The 21206-nt window shown below is 39.2% G+C and overlaps 2 protein-coding genes across 4 annotated transcripts; one reads left to right on the plus strand and one right to left on the minus strand.

Moving 5' to 3' along the window:
* Positions 1-3124: 3124 nt before the first annotated feature.
* On the plus strand, positions 3125-13672 carry LOC110005229 (myosin heavy chain, fast skeletal muscle-like). Its single transcript, XM_065956479.1, has 41 exons — positions 3125-3180; positions 3268-3306; positions 3587-3808; positions 3881-4024; positions 4121-4277; positions 4375-4402; positions 4488-4584; positions 4693-4785; positions 4879-4942; positions 5022-5120; positions 5212-5315; positions 5442-5580; positions 5682-5800; positions 6019-6168; positions 6269-6439; positions 6542-6842; positions 6988-7052; positions 7146-7233; positions 7327-7444; positions 7526-7649; positions 7819-7955; positions 8051-8306; positions 8388-8630; positions 8713-8889; positions 8968-9113; positions 9204-9294; positions 9380-9769; positions 9882-10008; positions 10092-10210; positions 10294-10490; positions 10693-10876; positions 10971-11136; positions 11253-11377; positions 11479-11787; positions 11875-12078; positions 12177-12302; positions 12391-12561; positions 12649-12753; positions 12849-12944; positions 13345-13476; positions 13568-13672. Exons 3-41 carry the CDS (start codon positions 3602-3604, stop codon positions 13583-13585), a joined length of 5787 nt encoding a protein of 1928 aa, XP_065812551.1. The 5' UTR covers positions 3125-3180; positions 3268-3306; positions 3587-3601; the 3' UTR covers positions 13586-13672.
* A 2934-nt stretch (positions 13673-16606) lies between these two features.
* On the minus strand, positions 16607-20442 carry LOC110005230 (putative nuclease HARBI1). 3 transcript variants are annotated; one of them, XM_065956481.1, is made up of 2 exons: positions 20056-20442; positions 16607-18552 (listed from the first exon to the last, which is right to left on the minus strand). In XM_065956481.1, the coding sequence occupies exon 2, from the start codon at positions 18441-18443 to the stop codon at positions 17610-17612; it is 834 nt and encodes a 277-aa protein (XP_065812553.1). In that variant the 5' UTR covers positions 18444-18552; positions 20056-20442; the 3' UTR covers positions 16607-17609. The 3 variants fall into 3 exon arrangements, with proteins under 3 accessions (XP_065812553.1, XP_020516318.1, XP_065812554.1); XM_020660662.3 differs by having other exon boundaries at positions 20206-20441; XM_065956482.1 differs by lacking the exon at positions 20056-20442 and adding an exon at positions 19369-19993.
* Positions 20443-21206: the final 764 nt, after the last annotated feature.

The raw sequence follows: 21206 nt of genomic DNA on the forward strand, positions 1-21206 counted from the left end.
CAAAACATTCAAACACCAAACAGATATGCAGAGACTTTAAATGAGCTTTGATCTGGGATTCAGCTCTACATTAAATTTTAGTATTGACTGGTGTACAAAAGAATGTTTCAGTCTGACCTTATTAAAATGTGGGACCCTGTATCTCCAGTTTGATGGTATAGTCCCTCATTTATTTCTTCAATGTCTGGTACTCTAACAAACATAAAGTCCTGCATATTAATCCTTTACTTTGAAGCCTTTTTTGTAGATGTTCTCTATCTAATGAGCCTCAATCTATCATTGAATAAGATTGCATATTAGACAGTTAAGATAAGAGTATGTCAAAAAAAAAAAATGTTGTTTTATGCTGAACGTTTTTTTTTTATATTGTGGAGATTTCTTTGCAAACCACCACAGGGAGCCCCATAGTTTGAGAACCACTGCTATAGACAGTTTAAGGGCCCACTAATGGTCCCCGCCCCCTCTGCAATGAGCCATAGGCTCCGTGCATGATATGGCCTTATGTAGATCAAACATCTGATGCAGGTTTAGAATTAAATAAAACTTCAGAAAAGGAATTATAATAAAACCCTTCACAAGCATGCAAGTATGATATAAATGAATTCAGGATTATATTGTATGTATTTATTGCTTTTTATTTTGTTTTGACAGGTAAAAGAGGCTGAGTAAAGCACTCCAGTGGATGAGCTGTTTCTAATTACCGTATATATGATGTCAAATGTACTATAATAAAACATTCTCTGATCTTCCAATGCTCTTTGTGATATTTTTTTTTTCACTGACTTTATGGGTTTCCTACCTAATTGATATTGTATTATGTTTGTAATCAAGTTTGTTTTTGTTCAGAGTTCTGGGCTCAAACTGAAAACAACAGTTATAAATGAAAAAAACATGTTTCAATATATTCGTTTGTTTGTTACCTTTACAATACATTGACAATGTTTTTGTTAAAGATTATTTGGTATCTACTAGTAAGAGAAACATTTCCAGATAACTTTCAGTTTTAGTTTAGGTTTCATAAAAACAGTCTTTACCATAGTCCTGCTCAAAACTTACTGAAGTCTAGGTTTTCCTGATGAGGTAGTGATTCATAGTTTATTTTTGGTCACCACTAAAGTGTAGCATGTCCTTGTAGAGCTTATATGCTGCACATGATTGGTGTTTGAATTCAAATTTTCCATTTACAGAGATAACTGATTGTCTTTTCATGATGACAAACTATTAAGAAACTTCCTAAGTGATCAGTTTAAAAGGCATGATCTATACCAGGTATACTTTCTAAAGAAACAAAGTGTCTCTTAATATTTGTCACATTGGATCAACATTTTAACTAACTAAATATAGCAGCCTAACTTCTAAATATCTTAGTCGTATGGTAATTTTCGGGTTGTCATACATTTACAACTTGCTCTTAAAGAACATATGGAGACTGAACACTTGAGCCATGCAACCCAGACATGGATTTTACAGCTGGAATAGAAGTGCTGACAGTTTTGGCTCAGTAGCGATTTATAAAAAGAGCTCTTGAGAGTATCAAGAAAAATAAAATGATATTATCACTTAAAAAATGTGCATACATTTCTATCATATTTAGGGATGTCAAAGACATGCTGAACCTACTCTGCCTTCACTGCTCAGTGAACTGTCCATTATTGCCCTACAGGGATCAGGAACGGGCATTACAGGCAACTGAAGCATTATCACATGGACCGTGATGTGAGAAAACATCATTAACGCTCCCGGCAGCGGGTTAGCTCAAAGTTAGCTGACCTCGTAGCTGCCGTCCAAAACACGACACGCTCTGACTTCAGAAATGTTTAAGATGATGTTTCGCTTGTCCAAAGCCCAAGATGATTAAAATATACGGGCTGTTGCAGTGACTCGTGTTCAAAGTGACGGCTAAAAGTGCTCTAACTCCCCTCAGTGTTATTGAAAATCACCCCCAAAGTGTAATACCGCTAAAGCGCAGTCAAATCGATGATAAACGCATTGTATTTCCGGAAGTTTCTTCACAATAAAAGTCCTCCTACGTTAAGTGTATGGAATGCTTTTATTTTGATGATGTCATATCAGACAATTGTGTGTTTTCAGGAGTAGCAACTTAACACAACTAACACGAGAGAATTAACTTTCTCATAGCACACAGATTCAGTTTGGAGCTACGACGTACTGACAACTGAACACACATTGACTTGTAAAAATATCTTCTTTGGTCTCATAAACTGAACACAGTGAACTATAAAAAAAACTTGTATAGAATTGTTCCTCATGACCTTCTGATATTTTAAAGATACAAGACAAATCTAATCTAATTGACATCATCAAAGAGACAAATATTCATTTATTCTTCTCTTTGCCTCTTCAATCATTTAAATGTTCAAGTTGATTAGTTGAAAGTAGAGGGTAGAGTAGTTTTTAGAAAGTTGCATTGATATTGTTGTTGGGTAAGGTTTAATTTATGTGACTTTTTAAAATCACATAATAATGTGATGTATTGTGAACTTATTGTGAATGTGTTGCTCAATTTGAAGTTCTAAGTTGACCTTTACATCAAAAAAGTGTTCCTTTTAATGTTGTCAACCATCATCTTGATTTTTGTTATTACTTTATCCTAAAAGTATAAATTCAGACACCATTTAGGCACTGGTACCATTTTATAAGTATCGATTAAGCAATGGTATCGGAAAAAGCCCAAACGATACCCAACCCTAATTACATCATTTAAAATAAGACAATTTCAATAACAAAATACTGTACAACTTTAACAATGACAAAAATAATTACTGATTAATGGTGATTAAAGTGTAGACTGTGTTCCTTTAGAGTACAAAATGTATTTATCAATTTCCTTTTTTAACCCCAGGAAAAAACACAGGCCTATTTCTAAATAAATGAATTGACTTCTGTAGAGCATACAAGAGGCTGGAGAGCCTGTAGCTAATCTAAAGTAATGATCAAATAATATTCCAATGCTGGCCATACTAATAAAACCTGAAACATTAGACGTATACATTCAACACATGCTTTTAATGATCTCCTCCACATCACTGACAAAATTGCCATACCACATTTGGAATGCATTCCACATTTAACTTTGGAGGTGTCAGCACTGCCCCATTCAATAAAAGTAGTCGTTCAGGAACGGGTAGTTCACAGAAGACCTTGGAGTTCCTGCTTGTGGTACATGTTCTGCAATGCTTCAGAAATTGATTCTGTGATGCTGTGATTTTTCATCTCCTCTAACATATGTTAAACTGTTTTGAACAGGATTGGTGAATACTACCTACTGACAGAGAAGGGAGTCAGGTAAGTAATCTATCATTTATGTGTGAGACATATTAGTGATGCATATAATGAAAGCAGTTAGTTATAAAATGACTGTGTTGTAAATTTAAACTGTATCCTAGAATGTATTCTATAAATAAACTTATTCTGAAATTAAACAGAAAAACTTTATATAAGGATATGGAAACATGGTTTCAATATGGATATGATTCATTCTCAAGAATATTTTAAGTTCAATTATTGTTTACTAACATGAACTTAAAACTCAGTCTAAGATGTAATTTCATTTATTATCTATTAGATACAAGCCGCCACCATGAGTACGGACGCAGAGATGGCCGTTTACGGCAAGGCTGCCATTTACCTCCGTAAGCCTGAGAAGGAGAGAATCGAGGCTCAAAACAAACCTTTTGATGCCAAGAGTGCCTGCTATGTGGCTGATGCGAAGGAGCTGTATGTGAAGGGAACAATCCTCAAGAAGGAAGGTGGCAAAGTCACCGTCAAAACCCTGGACACTCAGGAGGTTAGTATTATAAAGTCAGAGTACAATTCTTTAATGTGAACAGTCCTCATTGTAACAAGTGTCCTGTTGCAGGAGAAAACAGTTAAAGAAGATGACGTCACTCCAATGAACCCTCCCAAGTACGACAAAATTGAGGACATGGCCATGATGACCCATCTCAATGAAGCCTCTGTGCTTTATAACCTCAAAGAGCGTTATGCAGCATGGATGATCTACGTAAGAAAATGTGCCCTAATAAGAAACAAGATGTTGTTTAACATGGATTTACTTGTTTGAAACATTGAGGTAACTGTTGAATCTCTGTGCTTTCAGACCTACTCTGGGTTGTTCTGTGCCACTGTGAACCCCTACAAATGGCTCCCAGTGTATGACCAAGAGGTTGTAAATGCCTACAGAGGCAAGAAGCGTATGGAGGCTCCACCCCACATCTTCTCCGTCTCTGACAACGCTTTTCAGTTCATGGCTACTGGTAAGTCATAATGATACAGATCATTTATCAGTATATGATGTTTCTGATGCAAGAAAACAGAGTTAACTGTTTTATTTTTGAATGTCTATATCAACAGATAGGGAGAACCAGTCCGTCTTGATCACGTAAGTTTAAAATGTGTTTAACATATTGCTTATATACTTCAAAAAATATATCAAACAAGTTCTTAAATGTCTTTTCTATACCTAGTGGAGAATCTGGTGCTGGAAAGACTGTGAACACAAAGCGTGTCATCCAGTACTTTGCAACCATCTCAGTTGGTGGCCCGAAGAGGGATGCTTCAAAGGTGGGATAAATTACTATTTTAACTATTGAGCATTCTGCATGTATGCAATATTTTTTAATTGGAAAAAAAACAAAATATTTTTATATCAACTCTAAACCTTCATTACAGGGTTCCCTTGAGGATCAGATTATTGCAGCTAATCCTCTGCTGGAGGCCTATGGTAACGCCAAAACTGTGAGGAATGACAACTCATCTCGTTTTGTAAGTATGGAGGTATTTCTGCATATCAGATGTCTTGCTACACATTGTCCATGTTCATTGATGTTAAAAAAAAACTGCCTTTGTTCTAAATAGGGTAAATTCATCAGAATCCATTTCGGCACAACTGGCAAACTGGCTAGTGCTGACATTGAGACATGTAAGTAACAATACTATTAGAATAGACAAATAACTACAATGAAGAATTGGACAGTGTGACTTATGAACATTATTCATAGATCTGCTGGAGAAGTCTAGAGTGACATTCCAGCTTCCTGATGAGAGAGGCTACCATATCTTCTACCAGATGATGACCAACCACAAACCTGAGATCATTGGTAAACACATTGAATTGTTCCTCAATGTTAAACTGCTTTATACATTTTATACATGACAATGCATTGAACTTCTCACCCTTTTGATCTCCAGAAATGACACTCATCACAAGCAACCCCTACGACTTCCCCATGTGCAGCATGGGTCAGATCACTGTTGCCAGCATTGATGACAAAGTTGAGCTGGAAGCCACTGATGTGAGTGAACTTCACAATAAAATATTTACATACTGTATGTTTTGTGAATAATTGCAACATTAAAAGTAATCTATTTACTCTTTGTAAATTGACAAAATCTGGTTTGGACACCTCTTTCAAACATAGAATGCTATTGATATCCTGGGCTTCAGTGGTGAAGAGAAAGTCAGCATCTACAAGATGACTGGTGCTGTGCTCCACCATGGTAGCATGAAGTTCAAACAGAAACAGCGTGAGGAACAGGCTGAGCCTGACGGCACAGAAGGTGAGATCTCAATATTTATAAATGTATTTATCTATTATAGTTCAGGAACAACAAAAATATTACATAGAATATTTAACTGTGAATCACTGCACTTTTGTCAGATGCTGACAAGGTTGCTTACTTGCTGGGTCTGAACTCTGCTGACATGCTGAAGGCAATGTGCTATCCCAGAGTGAAGGTCGGAAATGAGTATGTGACCAAGGGACAGACCGTACCTCAGGTAAACATAAAACGTAAAGAAATGCAAAAAATTGCACTTCAGTAAAGTAGTAACGACTCTAATATGACAATGAAATGGTAGCGTTCTATTTAAAGCTACTTTTTAGGAGTTGGATTTAGCACTATGTGAAAACCATCTTCAAAGTGGATATATTATGAGAAGAAGTTTACTTCATACCTCACTGACTTTAATCAAACTGTATTTGTGTTTTTATTTAGGTAATGAACTCAGTGACTGCCCTGGCCAAGTCTATCTATGAGAGGATGTTCTTGTGGATGGTCGTCCGTATCAACCAGATGTTGGACACCAAACAGCCAAGGCAGTTCTACATTGGAGTGCTGGATATTGCTGGCTTTGAAATCTTTGATGTAAGCTTAATTTCCAACAGTTCAGTACCTGACTGACTTTTATTGATAGAAAAACTCTTTTGTCTCCAAGAACTCATGCTGGTTTTATGTCTCCTTGCAGTTCAACACTTTGGAGCAGCTCTGCATCAACTTCACCAATGAGAAACTGCAACAGTTTTTCAACCACCACATGTTTGTCCTGGAGCAGGAGGAGTACAAGAAGGAGGGTATTATCTGGGAGTTCATTGACTTTGGCATGGACTTGGCTGCCTGTATTGAGCTGATTGAGAAGGTAACGATTCCATGAAATTGCTCTTAATTATATTCAATGTGCATATGTATGAAATGTATGAAAATGTAAAGATTATAACATATGTCTTTCCCTCTTCTAAAGCCCATGGGTATCTTCTCCATCCTTGAAGAGGAGTGCATGTTCCCCAAGGCAACAGACACATCTTTCAAGAACAAGCTGTATGACCAGCATCTCGGCAAAAACAAAGCATTTGAGAAGCCCAAGCCCGCAAAGGGCAAGGCTGAGGCCCACTTCTCCATGGTGCACTATGCTGGTACAGTGGACTACAACATTGGTGGCTGGCTGGACAAGAACAAGGATCCACTGAATGACTCAGTTATTCAGCTGTACCAAAAGTCCTCAGTTAAACTGCTGGCTGCTCTGTATCCTCCTGTTGTTGAAGGTAAGAAAGCCAAACGTTTATATACAGTATAAAATGAATTTTTATGTTCTACAAAATGTACATTATTCAAAAAACTGTAGCCTTGGTTTATGTGAATTGTATGTTGAATTCTAACAAAACATGTCAACTTAAACAATATCAACAGAGGTTGGCAAGAAGGGAGGCAAGAAGAAGGGTGGTTCTATGCAGACTGTGTCTTCACAGTTTAGGGTAAGGTTTTAAATGGAAGACTTTGCTATAAAATCACCTCTCACTCATACTCCAAACTGATATATATTTAAAGACATCACTTTAAATCTACAGGAGAACTTGGGCAAGCTGATGACTAACTTGAGGAGCACTCATCCTCACTTTGTGCGTTGCCTGATTCCCAATGAGTCAAAGACTCCAGGTACATAAAAAAGATCAATTGAATAGAGTCTTTGAGGAATAGTTATATTTTGTTGTTACATGTTTCATAACTACAATGAATGTCTTTTTACAGGTCTGATGGAGAACTTCCTGGTCATCCACCAGCTCAGGTGTAACGGTGTACTGGAGGGTATCAGAATCTGCAGGAAAGGTTTCCCCAGCAGAATCCTCTATGCTGACTTCAAGCAGAGGTATATAAACATATTGTATATTTTTTGATAAAGATGATTCAAAGGCAACACTCACACTAACAATGAACTCTCTCATAAAAGATACAAGGTTCTGAATGCAAGTGTCATCCCTGAGGGCCAGTTCATTGATAACAAGAAGGCTTCAGAGAAGCTGCTTGGATCAATTGATGTTCCTCATGACGAGTATAAATTTGGACACACCAAGGTAGGATACTTTCAGGACTTTTTTTCTGAGGTGTTATACTACAAGGGATATGTATATGTATATGATATGATGTTTCATCCATTGTGTGATAATGTTACATAACTTAAAGATGTCTTTACTGTATATGAGTTTCTACAACATTCATTTTCATTTTTGTATGATTGTTTAGGTGTTCTTCAAGGCTGGTCTCCTGGGTCTCCTTGAGGAGATGAGAGATGAAAAGCTGGCATCTCTGGTCACCATGACTCAGGCTCTCTGCCGTGGTTACGTCATGAGAAAGGAGTTTGTGAAGATGACAGAGAGGAGGCATGTTAAAAAAAAAAAAACTAGTTTTGAATGAGACTCTTTTTTTAAATCACAAAAGAAACTTGTCAGTTACATCTTTTTTTTCTTCTCTGCAGGGAAGCCATCTATACCATCCAATATAACGTCCGCTCATTCATGAATGTCAAACACTGGCCATGGATGAAAGTGTACTACAAGATCAAGCCTCTGCTCAAGAGCGCTGAAACTGAGAAGGAGCTGCAGCAGATGAAGGAGAACTATGACAAGATGAAGACAGATTTGGCCACTGCCCTGGCCAAGAAAAAGGAGCTGGAGGAGAAGTTTGTGTCCCTTCTGCAGGAGAAGAATGATCTGCAGCTGCAAGTCGCATCTGTAAGTACACATTGAGGGACTGATATGCCGTTTCATAATGTATGTAGATTTGTTAACATCCTTTTTCAAACAACAAACTAGGAAACAGAGAATCTGTCAGATGCTGAGGAGAGATGTGAGGGTCTTATCAAGAGCAAAATTCAGCTAGAGGCCAAACTCAAAGAGACCACTGAGAGGCTGGAAGATGAAGAGGAAATCAATGCTGAGCTCACTGCCAAGAAGAGAAAACTGGAGGATGAATGCTCTGAGCTCAAGAAGGATATTGATGACCTGGAGCTTACCCTGGCCAAAGTGGAGAAGGAGAAACATGCCACTGAGAACAAGGTTTGGATTAAACAGTCTATCTCGTACATGAAGTTTCCTCTAAACATTACCCTCAATAACAACGTCTTTCTTGTAAATTTAGGTGAAGAACCTGACTGAGGAGATGGCCTCTCAGGATGAGAGCATTGCCAAGCTGACCAAGGAAAAGAAAGCCCTTCAGGAATCTCACCAACAGACTCTTGATGATCTGCAGGCTGAGGAAGACAAGGTCAACACTCTGACCAAGGCCAAGACCAAGCTTGAGCAGCAAGTGGATGATGTAAGTTCACAAGTCCTTAAAATTGGCAAATAACATTGGTGTTGAATCCTGATCATTAAGCCGTATACTATTGTTTAGCTTGAGGGTTCTCTGGAGCAAGAGAAGAAGCTGCGTATGGACCTTGAGAGAGCCAAGAGGAAGCTTGAGGGTGATCTGAAACTGGCCCAGGAATCCATAATGGATCTTGAGAATGACAAGCAGCAGTCTGATGAGAAAATTAAAAAGTAACTTTTGTTTATTTTAATAAAAGCATACACAAACGTTACTGTAACAGCATGAACTCTTACTAAGAAATGTATCCATGATTCTCACAGGAAGGACTTTGAAGTCAGCCAGCTCCTTAGCAAGATTGAGGATGAGCAGTCAATGGGTGCTCAGCTTCAGAAGAAGATCAAGGAGCTTCAGGTGAAATATTGAGTTAAATTTAACAGAATACATATTGTTTGTCAAGTGAAAGTTTACTGAAACACATCATATCTACATTCTACAGGCCCGTATTGAAGAACTGGAGGAGGAGATTGAGGCTGAGCGTGCAGCTCGTGCCAAGGTTGAGAAGCAGAGAGCTGACCTCTCCAGGGAACTTGAGGAGATCAGTGAGAGGCTGGAGGAGGCCGGTGGAGCCACTGCTGCCCAGATTGAGATGAACAAGAAACGTGAAGCAGAGTTCCAGAAGCTCCGCCGTGATCTTGAGGAGTCCACTCTGCAGCATGAAGCCACTGCTGCTGCTCTTCGCAAGAAGCAGGCTGACAGTGTTGCTGAGCTGGGAGAGCAGATTGACAACCTCCAGCGTGTCAAGCAGAAGCTTGAGAAGGAAAAGAGTGAATACAAGATGGAGATTGATGACCTCTCCAGCAACATGGAGGCTGTTGCTAAAGCAAAGGTACACAATGCATTTCATGCTACTTTAATAACCAAGAGAGTTCAGTAAACAAGGTCATTTACATTTTAGAAAACAAATGATTACTGACATAATTTTTGTTTCTCATCATCAGGGAAATCTTGAAAAGATGTGCCGTACTCTTGAGGACCAACTTAGTGAACTAAAGACCAAGAATGATGAAAATGTCCGTCAAAACAATGACATGAGTGCGCAGAAAGCACGTCTCCTGACGGAAAATGGTACGTCAACTACGTGACTGCGCCGTAGTTGAATATTTTAAATTGTAACACAAACTAATGTTTCATGATATGTTTCTCTCAAGGTGAGTTTGGCCGTCAAATTGAAGAGAAAGAAGCTCTCGTCTCCCAGCTGACCAGAGGCAAACAGGCCTTCACTCAGCAGATTGAAGAGCTGAAGAGACAGATTGAAGAGGAGGTTAAGGTAAGAAAACTTTCAATTATTACTGAGAACTTTGTATGTGTGATTTATTACATTTTCACACTGACAGCAATTTCTTACATCAGGCCAAGAATGCCCTTGCCCATGGAATGCAATCAGCCCGCCATGACTGTGATCTGCTGAGGGAGCAGTTTGAGGAGGAGCAGGAGGCAAAGGCTGAGCTGCAGCGTGGAATGTCCAAGGCCAATAGTGAAGTGGCTCAGTGGAGAACCAAGTATGAAACTGATGCCATCCAGCGCACTGAGGAGCTTGAGGAATCCAAGTACGTACATTTTATACGGCTCAGCTTAAATAACAATGGTACCGCCTGAACGGGTCGCACTCCTTTCATATGTGAATCTAGTTTAAAAGGTCAAAATGTTAGAAGATTTCTTAAACATGCAATATTATGTGGAGAAAACATAATCAGTGCCAACATGGATTGTTAAAGTTTTCACTGAGACCAATCACACCCTTTTAAACAGGAAAAAGCTTGCCCAGCGCCTCCAGGAGGCTGAGGAGCAGATTGAGGCTGTCAATTCCAAGTGTGCTTCTCTGGAGAAGACCAAACAGAGGCTCCAGAGTGAGGTGGAGGACCTCATGATTGATGTGGAGAGAGCTAATGGCCTGGCTGCCAACTTGGACAAGAAGCAGAGAAACTTTGACAAGGTAACGTTTCCTTCTGTCAACTGTACTCTGTAATCAAAGACACACTCATTTGATTCGCCATTGTACTGATAAACAACTATGAATGGCTTTTTAGGTGTTGGCAGAGTGGAAACAGAAGCATGAGGAGGGTCAGGCAGAGCTTGAGGGAGCTCAGAAGGAGGCTCGTTCTCTCAGCACTGAGCTGTTCAAGATGAAGAACTCATATGAGGAAGCTCTGGATCAGCTGGAGACCATGAAGCGTGAAAACAAGAACCTGCAACGTGAGTTCTTACTACATACTACAGAAGCATTGTATTACAGTTTTTATTTCTAACATATTTAATACTTACATTGCATTTAAGGCTTAACAATACAAAACACATGAATCTCTCTGCAGAGGAGATCTCAGATCTCACTGAACAGATTGGTGAGACTGGCAAGAGCATCCATGAGCTGGAGAAGTCCAAGAAGCAGGTGGAGACTGAGAAGTCTGAGATCCAGACAGCTCTTGAAGAGGCTGAGGTACAGTTGTTCATGGGAAATCCTCTGAAAGACAATTTAAATCATGGACAAATGTATTTTAAAGAATGAATATTTATGTATCAATTTTTTACTTTCATTAGGGAACTTTGGAACATGAAGAGTCCAAAATCCTGCGTGTCCAGCTTGAGCTCAACCAGATTAAGGGTGAGGTAGACAGGAAGCTGGCTGAGAAGGACGAGGAGATGGAGCAGATCAAGAGGAATAGCCAGAGGGTGATTGACTCCATGCAGAGCAATCTGGACTCTGAGGTCAGGAGCAGGAATGATGCCCTGAGAATCAAGAAGAAGATGGAGGGAGACCTGAATGAGATGGAGATTCAGCTGAGCCATGCCAATCGCCAGGCTGCTGAGTCCCAGAAGCAGCTGAGGAATGTTCAGGCACAGTTGAAGGTATTGTAGCCCACATATTTTTTGCAAAGATTGTCAGTCCAATTTTTTTGGCATTCAAGGGAATATTTTCCTGACATATTTCACTAGGATGCACAACTGCACCTTGATGATGCTGTCAGAGCTCAGGAAGACCTCAAGGAACAGGCTGCTATGGTAGATCGCAGGAATGGTCTCATGGTTGCTGAAATTGAGGAACTTAGAGCTGCTCTGGAACAGACTGAGAGAAGCCGCAAAGTTGCTGAACAGGAGCTGGTGGACGCAAGTGAGCGCGTTGGTCTCCTGCACTCTCAGGTGAATTTTCCTTGATTTTCTCCACTATGTAACTGATCTTGATCAGCATTAAGGGAAAACAATGACTTTGATTGACACTAATTATTTTATACTTTCAGAACACAAGCCTTATGAACACCAAGAAGAAGCTTGAGACTGATCTAGTCCAGGTCCAGAGTGAAGTCGATGACACAGTTCAGGAAGCAAGGAATGCAGAGGAGAAGGCCAAGAAGGCCATCACTGATGTAGGTTTTAAAAGAAATGCTTTTTTACTCCTGCTTAATGTGTCTTAATAAAGTAATTCTTAGCAACATTAAATGCTGTCTCCTACAGGCTGCTATGATGGCTGAGGAGCTGAAGAAGGAGCAGGATACCAGTGCTCACCTGGAGAGGATGAAGAAGAACCTTGAGGTTGCTGTCAAGGATCTGCAGCATCGCCTGGATGAGGCTGAGAATCTGGCCATGAAGGGTGGCAAGAAGCAGCTCCAGAAACTTGAGTCTAGGGTGAGAAAATCCTGTTAATAATTCTTACAACAGGGTCAAAACTTTGAAAAATCTATATTTAAATTTAATGTTTGCTTTTTTCTGAAGGTTCGTGAGCTGGAGTCAGAGGTTGAGGCTGAGCAGAGACGTGGAGCTGATGCTGTTAAGGGTGTGCGCAAATATGAGAGGAGAGTAAAAGAGCTGACCTACCAGGTACAGTCAATTAGACATTTGGCATCAAATCATTATCACCTATCTATTATGTAAAACATTTACAAAATTTAAATATATCCAATCTTTTTTCATAGACTGAAGAGGACAAGAAAAATGTTACCAGGCTGCAGGATCTGGTTGACAAGTTGCAGCTCAAGGTGAAGGGCTACAAGAGGCAGGCTGAGGAATCGGTAAGAGAGTTATTCATATTCATAATTAATATAGAGATAAAATGACAGAAGTCTTTCAAACTAATTTAGCTTTTTGTACAGATTATATTATTTATGTATAAGTACAAGAAATGTAGATGAATGCAACATCTATCACACTAAGCCATCATGGGACAAATATTGTACACACAAGTTATATACAATAAGAAGGTCACTATCATGCACCAAAAGTCTATCATAGTATAATCAGTAATCCTCTGAGTAAAATATTAAATAATTGTCACTAAAAGATGAACTTACTCTTGTTAACCAAATAAGTATATATATATAGATATATATATCTATATATATATAAAAAAAGACATTTAATATAAAATTGTAAAATGTTCAATACCTTTAAACCTTGTAAATGTTTTTCCAGGAGGAGCAGGCCAATGTTCATCTGTCCAAGTGCAGGAAGGTCCAGCATGAGCTGGAGGAGGCTGAGGAGCGTGCTGACATTGCAGAGACCCAGGTTAACAAGCTGAGAGCTAAGAGCCGTGACTCTGGCAAGGTAAATCAAACTTGTATTGAAAATTTGGAGATACTGTTACCTTAAGTTTAATGAAATGAACATGCCTCAACACTTTTGTTTTTGTCTTCAGGGAAAAGAGGCCGAGTAAAGTTCCCTGGCTGATCATCTACTGTACATCTCATCATATAATATGATGTGAAACATGAAAATAAAATACACAAGCACTGGAAAACTGCTTTCTGTCTGATCCTTTTCTTCTTATTGCTTAAGACTGGTAATATGTGCTATCCAGAAATCAAATACAAATGAGAAAAAAATCATCTAGACAGCCTTATCAACAAATCAGAGTAATTGGATTTGATAATACTTTATTGTCAGACATGGTCTGAAATGTTTCTTCAATCACAGCGGCTCCATTTGCAACAAAAAAATTAAAGACAAGATACAAAGATTTGACAAAACATTCAAACACCAAACAGATATGCAGAGACTTTAAATGAGCTTTGATCTGGGATTCAGCTCTACATTAAATTTTAGTATTGACTGGTGTACAAAAGAATGTTTCAGTCTGACCTTATTAAAATGTGGGACCCTGTATCTCCAGTTTGATGGTATAGTCCCTCATTTATTTCTTCAATGTCTGGTACTCTAACAAACATAAAGTCCTGCATATTAATCCTTTACTTTGAAGCCTTTTTTGTAGATGTTCTCTATCTAATGAGCCTCAATCTATCATTGAATTAGATTGTATATGGCCTTATTTAGATCAAACATCTGACGCAGGTTTAGAATGAAATAAACCTTCAGAGAAGGAATTATAATAAAAACCTTCACAAGCATGCAAGTATGATATAAATGAATTCAGGATTATATTGTATGTATTTATTGCTTTTTATTTTGTTTTGACAGGTAAAAGAGGATGAGTAAAGCACTCCAGTGGATGAGCTGTTTCTAATTACCGTATATATGATGTCAAATGTACTATAATAAAACATTCTCTGATCTTCCAATGCTTTTTGTGATATTTTTTTTTTCACTGACTTTATGGGTTTCCTACCTAATTGATATTGTATTATGTTTGTAATCAAGTTTGTTTTTGTTCAGAGTTCTGGGTTCAAACTGAAAACAACAGTTATAAATGAAAAAAACGTGTTACAAACTAATTTGTTAGTTCTAATCAAAAAAACCTCTACAATACATTGACAATGTTTTTGTTAAAGATTATTTGGTATCTACTATTAAGAGAAACATTTCCAGATAACTTTCAGTTTCAGTGTTTTAGTTTAGATTTCATGTTGAACTGTAAGGAGACACAAAACCCGCATGAGTTTTTGCAGACAAAAGAGGGGATAAGACACGCCCACTTACTCCTTTCGCACCGTTATCAGCAGCAACATGATACAATGTTTGCCCCACACACACAGTGGCCCTTTCCGAATAGCCACAGTTCAGTATGCAGTATGTACTATTTAGTAGGGAGTATCAGTATACTGAACTTTCGTGGTCATTCAGTATGTATTTTTTGGGTCCGCGCAGTATACTGAACTAACTTCCGGGTTTCATGCAGTATGGATCGGATGCGTGCTTTCAGGAAATGAATTGTATTCTAACTCCCACAATGCTGTGCGAGAAACGTAAATATAAAACGTCACTTCCTATGGTCACTTCACGTGCGATTCACGTGGATGCAGCTGGTTTGGGCAACGTGCCTTTCAAATGTGAAGTTGTTAAATTGTTTATATGCAATGTGACGTTTTGTATTATTCACTGAGCCACAGTGCATATCACGTAAAGTCTCTGCAATGAGTCATCAGTAGCTCAAAAACATTTACTCATGATTATTGTATGGATGTTGAAAACAAGTGCTTTTGCTGTACAGGGACAGATGACCACACGCAACAGCTGATCCGGTGGAGAGCCCGGAACGTCAATCTGTTCACCGCAAGGGTTTCGAGTAAGTTATACCATTTGCATCTGTAGATTTCATGGGTAGGTGCTGTCATGAGCTATGACAGGCTATATGGGCTCACAATCTATACTATTTTGCCTTAAACGTCGATGTCAGTGCTATGTTGTGTGATGATCTAACTCGAAGATAAGCTTAAAGGTGATTTTATCCTGGTATTAACCCATTACAATTACACTACACTTCTCATTAGAGCATGTGCAAAAGAGATGGGGGTGGAGGGGATAGTCCCCGTCCTCGCCCTGAAGAAGAGGTGGGAGAATTTGAAGCAGAAGTACAAAGTATGTAACTCATACAACTTGCACATTACATGATCAAGACTGACATGCTGTTTATTTGACCATTCATGCTACTGGTCCAGGAGGCTCTGCCAACTGTGGCAATTTTTGCTGCACACAGGATTCCTGTGACACATTTCACACTGTGCAACATTGAGAATATTCAATATGCCAATAGAATTTGAACTGAACAACATAAAATATACCTCATTGCTTAACATTACAATGGAAACATGTGGTTGTGTATTTGAATGGATATTGTTCACTAAAATATTGTGTTTTTCTCATGTTTCTTCAGGAGCTGTGGATCCCTAAAACAGAGGGGTCAGTACAGAGGGAGGGGAGATGACAGCTGCTTCCTGGAAGTGGTACAATTTAATGGATGAGGTGCTTGGGGCCAGCCACATCATCACCCCACTGGCCCTGGCATCTTCATCCTCCCAGGGAGCAGCTGTACTTTCCCTCTGAAGAGTGAGTTGCTGCCTCTGCCTCCACCTCTGCCTCCACCTCAGCCTCCATCTCCTCTCCTGCCACTGGCTCTCCTCCCAGACCCAGCACCTCCTCTCTTTCATCCTTCTCCCACTCCTCCACCTCCTCTCCATCTGCCAAAAGACGCAGGAGACCACCACCGTGGATGAGACTGTTTGAGCAGATGGAGAGGAGGGACGAGGAAAAGGAGAGGAAAGCAGAAGAGGGAGAGGAGAGGCTGCTCAATGAGATGAGGGAAAGGGAGGAGAGATTAGAGAGGGAGAGGAGAGAGGAGCAGGCGAGGAGGGATAGGGATGAGCGGTTTGCGCGAGAAGCGGCTGCCCGGGAGGAGCGCTTCTTATTTTGTCTAGATTTTTTAAACAATGTTTATGTTGGCAAGTTTGTTTGTTTGTTATTTGTGCATTTAAAGCCACTTTGTGTTATTTATTCATCCAATGAAACTGAAGAATTTATTTTGTCATTTTTTAAATAAATAATTTATTTTGTACACATTTTATTTGTATATTTGCATTGTATATTATAAATAACATCTCCAATAATGAAAGATATTGTACAAATGTAGAACATGCCAGTATTAGACTTTATGGTGAATCTCATTCTTTATCTTTGCTGGGGCATTTGTTCATTTACAGTAATGAAAGCAAATGTGTCAATTCATCTGGCACATTCATTCTTAACATGACATTTCTGAACAATGGTTGAACAGTGTTTCTGGACTGGTTATTATATCATTTGGGAGATATGTCAGGACCCTTTAAATCATTTTTGGAACTCAAGTTGGCTTTTTCTCCCCACAAAATCTTCATGTAGGAAGTAACACCTCTTGCATAGCACATGAAAAGTTGAGCTTTTGCTGTAGAGCTAAGCAAATCACCAACGTTCTTAATACAGACAGAATTCCTGCTGCCCAACAACCCAATCAGCATAATTAGATTCAATCTTTAAACAAAGGTCAATCCATGGTCCTTGTGATTAAGGTTAAGGTAAGTGGAATGCAAACTCCACATGATGAATGTCATCCTTGAGGAGGTAGATGACAATTGTAAATTAGGTTACACTGAAAATACACAATGACCATAAACTTTAAATGATTAACAGCAACACTCCATTCATGCAATTTCCTGAAAAAAAGTCTTTATTATCGCCCAGCCATGTTTTGTTTTGTTTACATACAATGTTAATTGTGTTGGATCATTAGCTTCCCTGTTGACAGGTACTGACAGGAGGCGCGACAAGAATGCTGATCCAGGGCCTCCCAAAAAAAATAAATAAATACAATGAAAATGTTGTGACAGTGATAAGTGGAGGGTGAATAGTGAATTGTGTAAATGTGTCAGGTGTAATGTGTTTACTGACAAACAATGTGCATGCGAGGTTCAGGTGTCATGGAGGTGCTCTTCAAGTGGTGTAGTCGTGATCACACAGTGCAGGAACACAGACTACAGGTGCTGAGACTGCAGCTGCAAGCCGATCTCGAAGGCCATCAGCCACCTGAGGATGAGCAGGAGCATCAGGGTCAGCCTCATCCACGTCCTGATCAGAAGGGGATTCCAGGTCCTCTGTACCCAGGCACAGGTTGTGCAGAACAGCACAGCACAGCAGGTTATCACCTCCACGGCAAATGGAATTCTCACTGCCATAGCCTTGAGGAAGATGGTCCGCCACCTTGTTTTCATGACCCCAAAGGCCTGCTCTACAACAAGCCTGGCTCTGGAGCGCTTGCTATTGAACCTGTGGTGTACAGGGCTCTGCACTGGCTCCCGATAGGGTGTGATGAGGGTGATGTGGTCTTGGATGCAGGGGTATCCAACGTCTCCAATGAGGAACCATGCCTGAGGGGGGTACAGCTGATGAACATACACATCAGAGTGCCTGAGGACATGTGCATCATGGACTGATCCAGGGTAACCCACAAAGACGTCCAGGAACTTCCCCCTGTGGTCACAGATGGCCTGGAACTGGATCGAGTGGAAGAGTCTGCGGTTTAAATATGCCTGCTCGTGTGCTGCTGGGGCAACCACTCTCACATGGCAGCCATCAATGCTGCCAGCCGCACGAGCAAACACTGCCGACCCCGCAAGGCGAGCAAAACCAGCACCAACTCCGTCCATCTCTGCAGCAGTGGGGAAACGGATCACCCGCTTCACAATGGCAAGGACCCTCTTACTGGCCTTGTGCACCAAGTCAAAGACTGTTGGCGTTGGAATTGCAAAAGCCTCTTCCACGACACGGTATGATGTGGCACTAGCCAGCCAGTAGAGGAACACCAGCATCTCCACTTCACTGCCCCAGCTGTGGGTAGAGTGGTCCTCCTCCAAAGTACCTCAGGAGTGGTACCTGGAGGTTTAATTGGCAGTATATGCCTCTAGCTCCCCTGGTATTCTGTGGGGAAAAGAAGGTTCTGAGTTAGAATCTGTGTAGTAATTCAGTTTACAATAGGCTGTTCAGTTAATGCAAGTATATCATATCAATGGCAAAACCAAATAACTTAAAACATTACATGGCTGGACTCACTCAGACAATAATTGCACATTGCGTTATTTTCCATTCTCTGTCAATTGCAAACAATTAATAACTAGAAACAGTTTTTCCCAATGCCACAGTATTAATGTGCATTTGGTGTGCATTACATGCATGTATGTATTTGGTAGCTACATGTATGTATGGTCAAGTACAAGATAAACACTATATAACTAACTGCATTATGGTTAATAATAAGATAACGAACTTTAATCAGCTGACTATATAGCTAACATGTGATTAGCTTCATGATACTTTATTTATATTCATTCTTATGTAAACTCATTGTATTGCATCTTCACTCACTCTAAACTCCCCCACTCACTCCTTTCGCGCCATTATCAGCCACAACATGATACAATGTTTGCCCCACACACACAAATACACACATACTCTCGAGTCCCCACAGTTCACCGAGTCGGGTGACGAGGCTTTTATAGGTTTGGTGACGTAGTAATTCACTCCTACGTAATAATGTACTCCACACAGCCGTTGAGTTTTTCAAACGGAAGGGCAGACACTATACACATTTCTAACACAATATTTCAAATTTCAATACTTTGTACTCAAATGTCGAGATTGCGACTTGGATTGATCCATAACACTACTTAATACTCAAATACAGAGGTTTAGAGTTGAAAAAAGTGGTTTTAGGGTTTAGTTACTCCTTAAGCTCACATCAAAGATTTCAAAGCCAGCAATATCCAGCACTCCAATGTAGAACTGCCTTGGCTGTTTGGTGTCCAACATCTGGTTGATATTTCAAAAACAGTCTTTACCATAGTCCTGCTCAAAACTTACTGAAGTCTAGGTTTTCCTGATGAGGTAGTGATTCATAGTTTATTTTTGGTCACCACTAAAGTGTAGCATGTCCTTGTAGAGCTTATATGCTGCACATGATTGGTGTTTGAATTCAAATTTTCCATTTACAGAGATAACTGATTGTCTTTTCATGATGACAAACTATTAAGAAACTTCCTAAGTGATCAGTTTAAAAGGCATGATCTATACCAGGTATACTTTCTAAAGAAACAAAGTGTCTCTTAATATTTGTCACATTGGATCAACATTTTAACTAACTAAATATAGCAGCCTAACTTCTAAATATCTTAGTCGTATGGTAATTTTCGGGTTGTCATACATTTACAACTTGCTCTTAAAGAACATATGGAGACTGAACACTTGAGCAATGCAACCCAGACATGGATTTTACAGCTGGAATAGAAGTGCTGACAGTTTTGGCTCAGTAGCGATTTATAAAAAGAGCTCTTGAGAGTATCAAGAAAAATAAAATGATATTATCACTTAAAAAATGTGCATAAATTTCTATCATATTTAGGGATGTCAAAGACATGCTGAACCTACTCTGCCTTCACTGCTCAGTGAACTGTCCAATATTGCCCTACAGGGATCAGGAACGGGCATTACAGGCAACTGAAGCATTATCACATGGACCGTGATGTGAGAAAACATCATTAACGCTCCCGGCAGCGGGTTAGCTCAAAGTTAGCTGACCTCGTAGCTGCCGTCCAAAACACGACACGCTCTGACTTCAGAAATGTTTAAGATGATGTTTCGCTTGTCCAAAGCCCAAGATGATTAAAATATACGGGTTGTTGCAGTGACTCGTGTTCAAAGTGACGGCTAAAAGTGCTCTAACTCCCCTCAGTGTTATTGAAAATCACCCCCAAAGTGTAATACCGCTAAAGCGCAGTCAAATCGATGATAAACGCATTGTATTTCCGGAAGTTTCTTCACAATAAAAGTCCTCCTACGTTAAGTGTATAAAATGTTTTTATTTTGATGAAGTCATATCAGACAATTGTGTGTTTTCAGGAGTAGCAACTTAACACAACTAACACGAGAGAGAGAAACAACTTTCTCGAAGCACACAGATTCAGTTTGGAGCTACGACGTACTGACAACTGAACACACATTGACTTGTAAAAATATCTTCTTTGGTCTCATAAACTGAACACAGTGAACTATGATAAAATCGTGTATAAGCTTGTAGAATTGTTTCATAATAATGGCCTTATGTGACATTTTAAAGAGAAGTTAAATCAAATCTAATTGATATCATAAAAGAGAAGAAAAAAATAATTATTATTCTCTTCAATCATTTAAATGTTCAAGTTGGTTAGTTGATGAGAGTAGAGGGTAGAATAGTTTGTAGAAAGTTTCATTCATATTCTAGTTGGGTAAGGTTTATTTATGTAATCTTTGAAAACCACATAATAAATGTGGTGTATTTTATGAACTTAAAGTGTTTTTTAATTTAAGAGGAAATGTGTTGCTCAATTTGAAGTTCTAAGTTGCCTTTAAATCAAAAAAGTATTCCTTTTAATGTCTTCAACCATCATCTTGATTTACCCAACCCTAATTACATCATTTAAAATAAGATGATTTTAATAACAAAATACTGTACAACTTTAACAATGAAAAAAATAATTACTGATTAATGGTGATTAAAGTGTAGACTGTCTTCCTTTAGAGTACAAATGTATTTATCAATT

This window comes from Labrus bergylta, chromosome 7 (assembly GCF_963930695.1).
Source record: "Labrus bergylta chromosome 7, fLabBer1.1, whole genome shotgun sequence".
Lineage (NCBI taxonomy): Eukaryota > Metazoa > Chordata > Actinopteri > Labriformes > Labridae > Labrus > Labrus bergylta.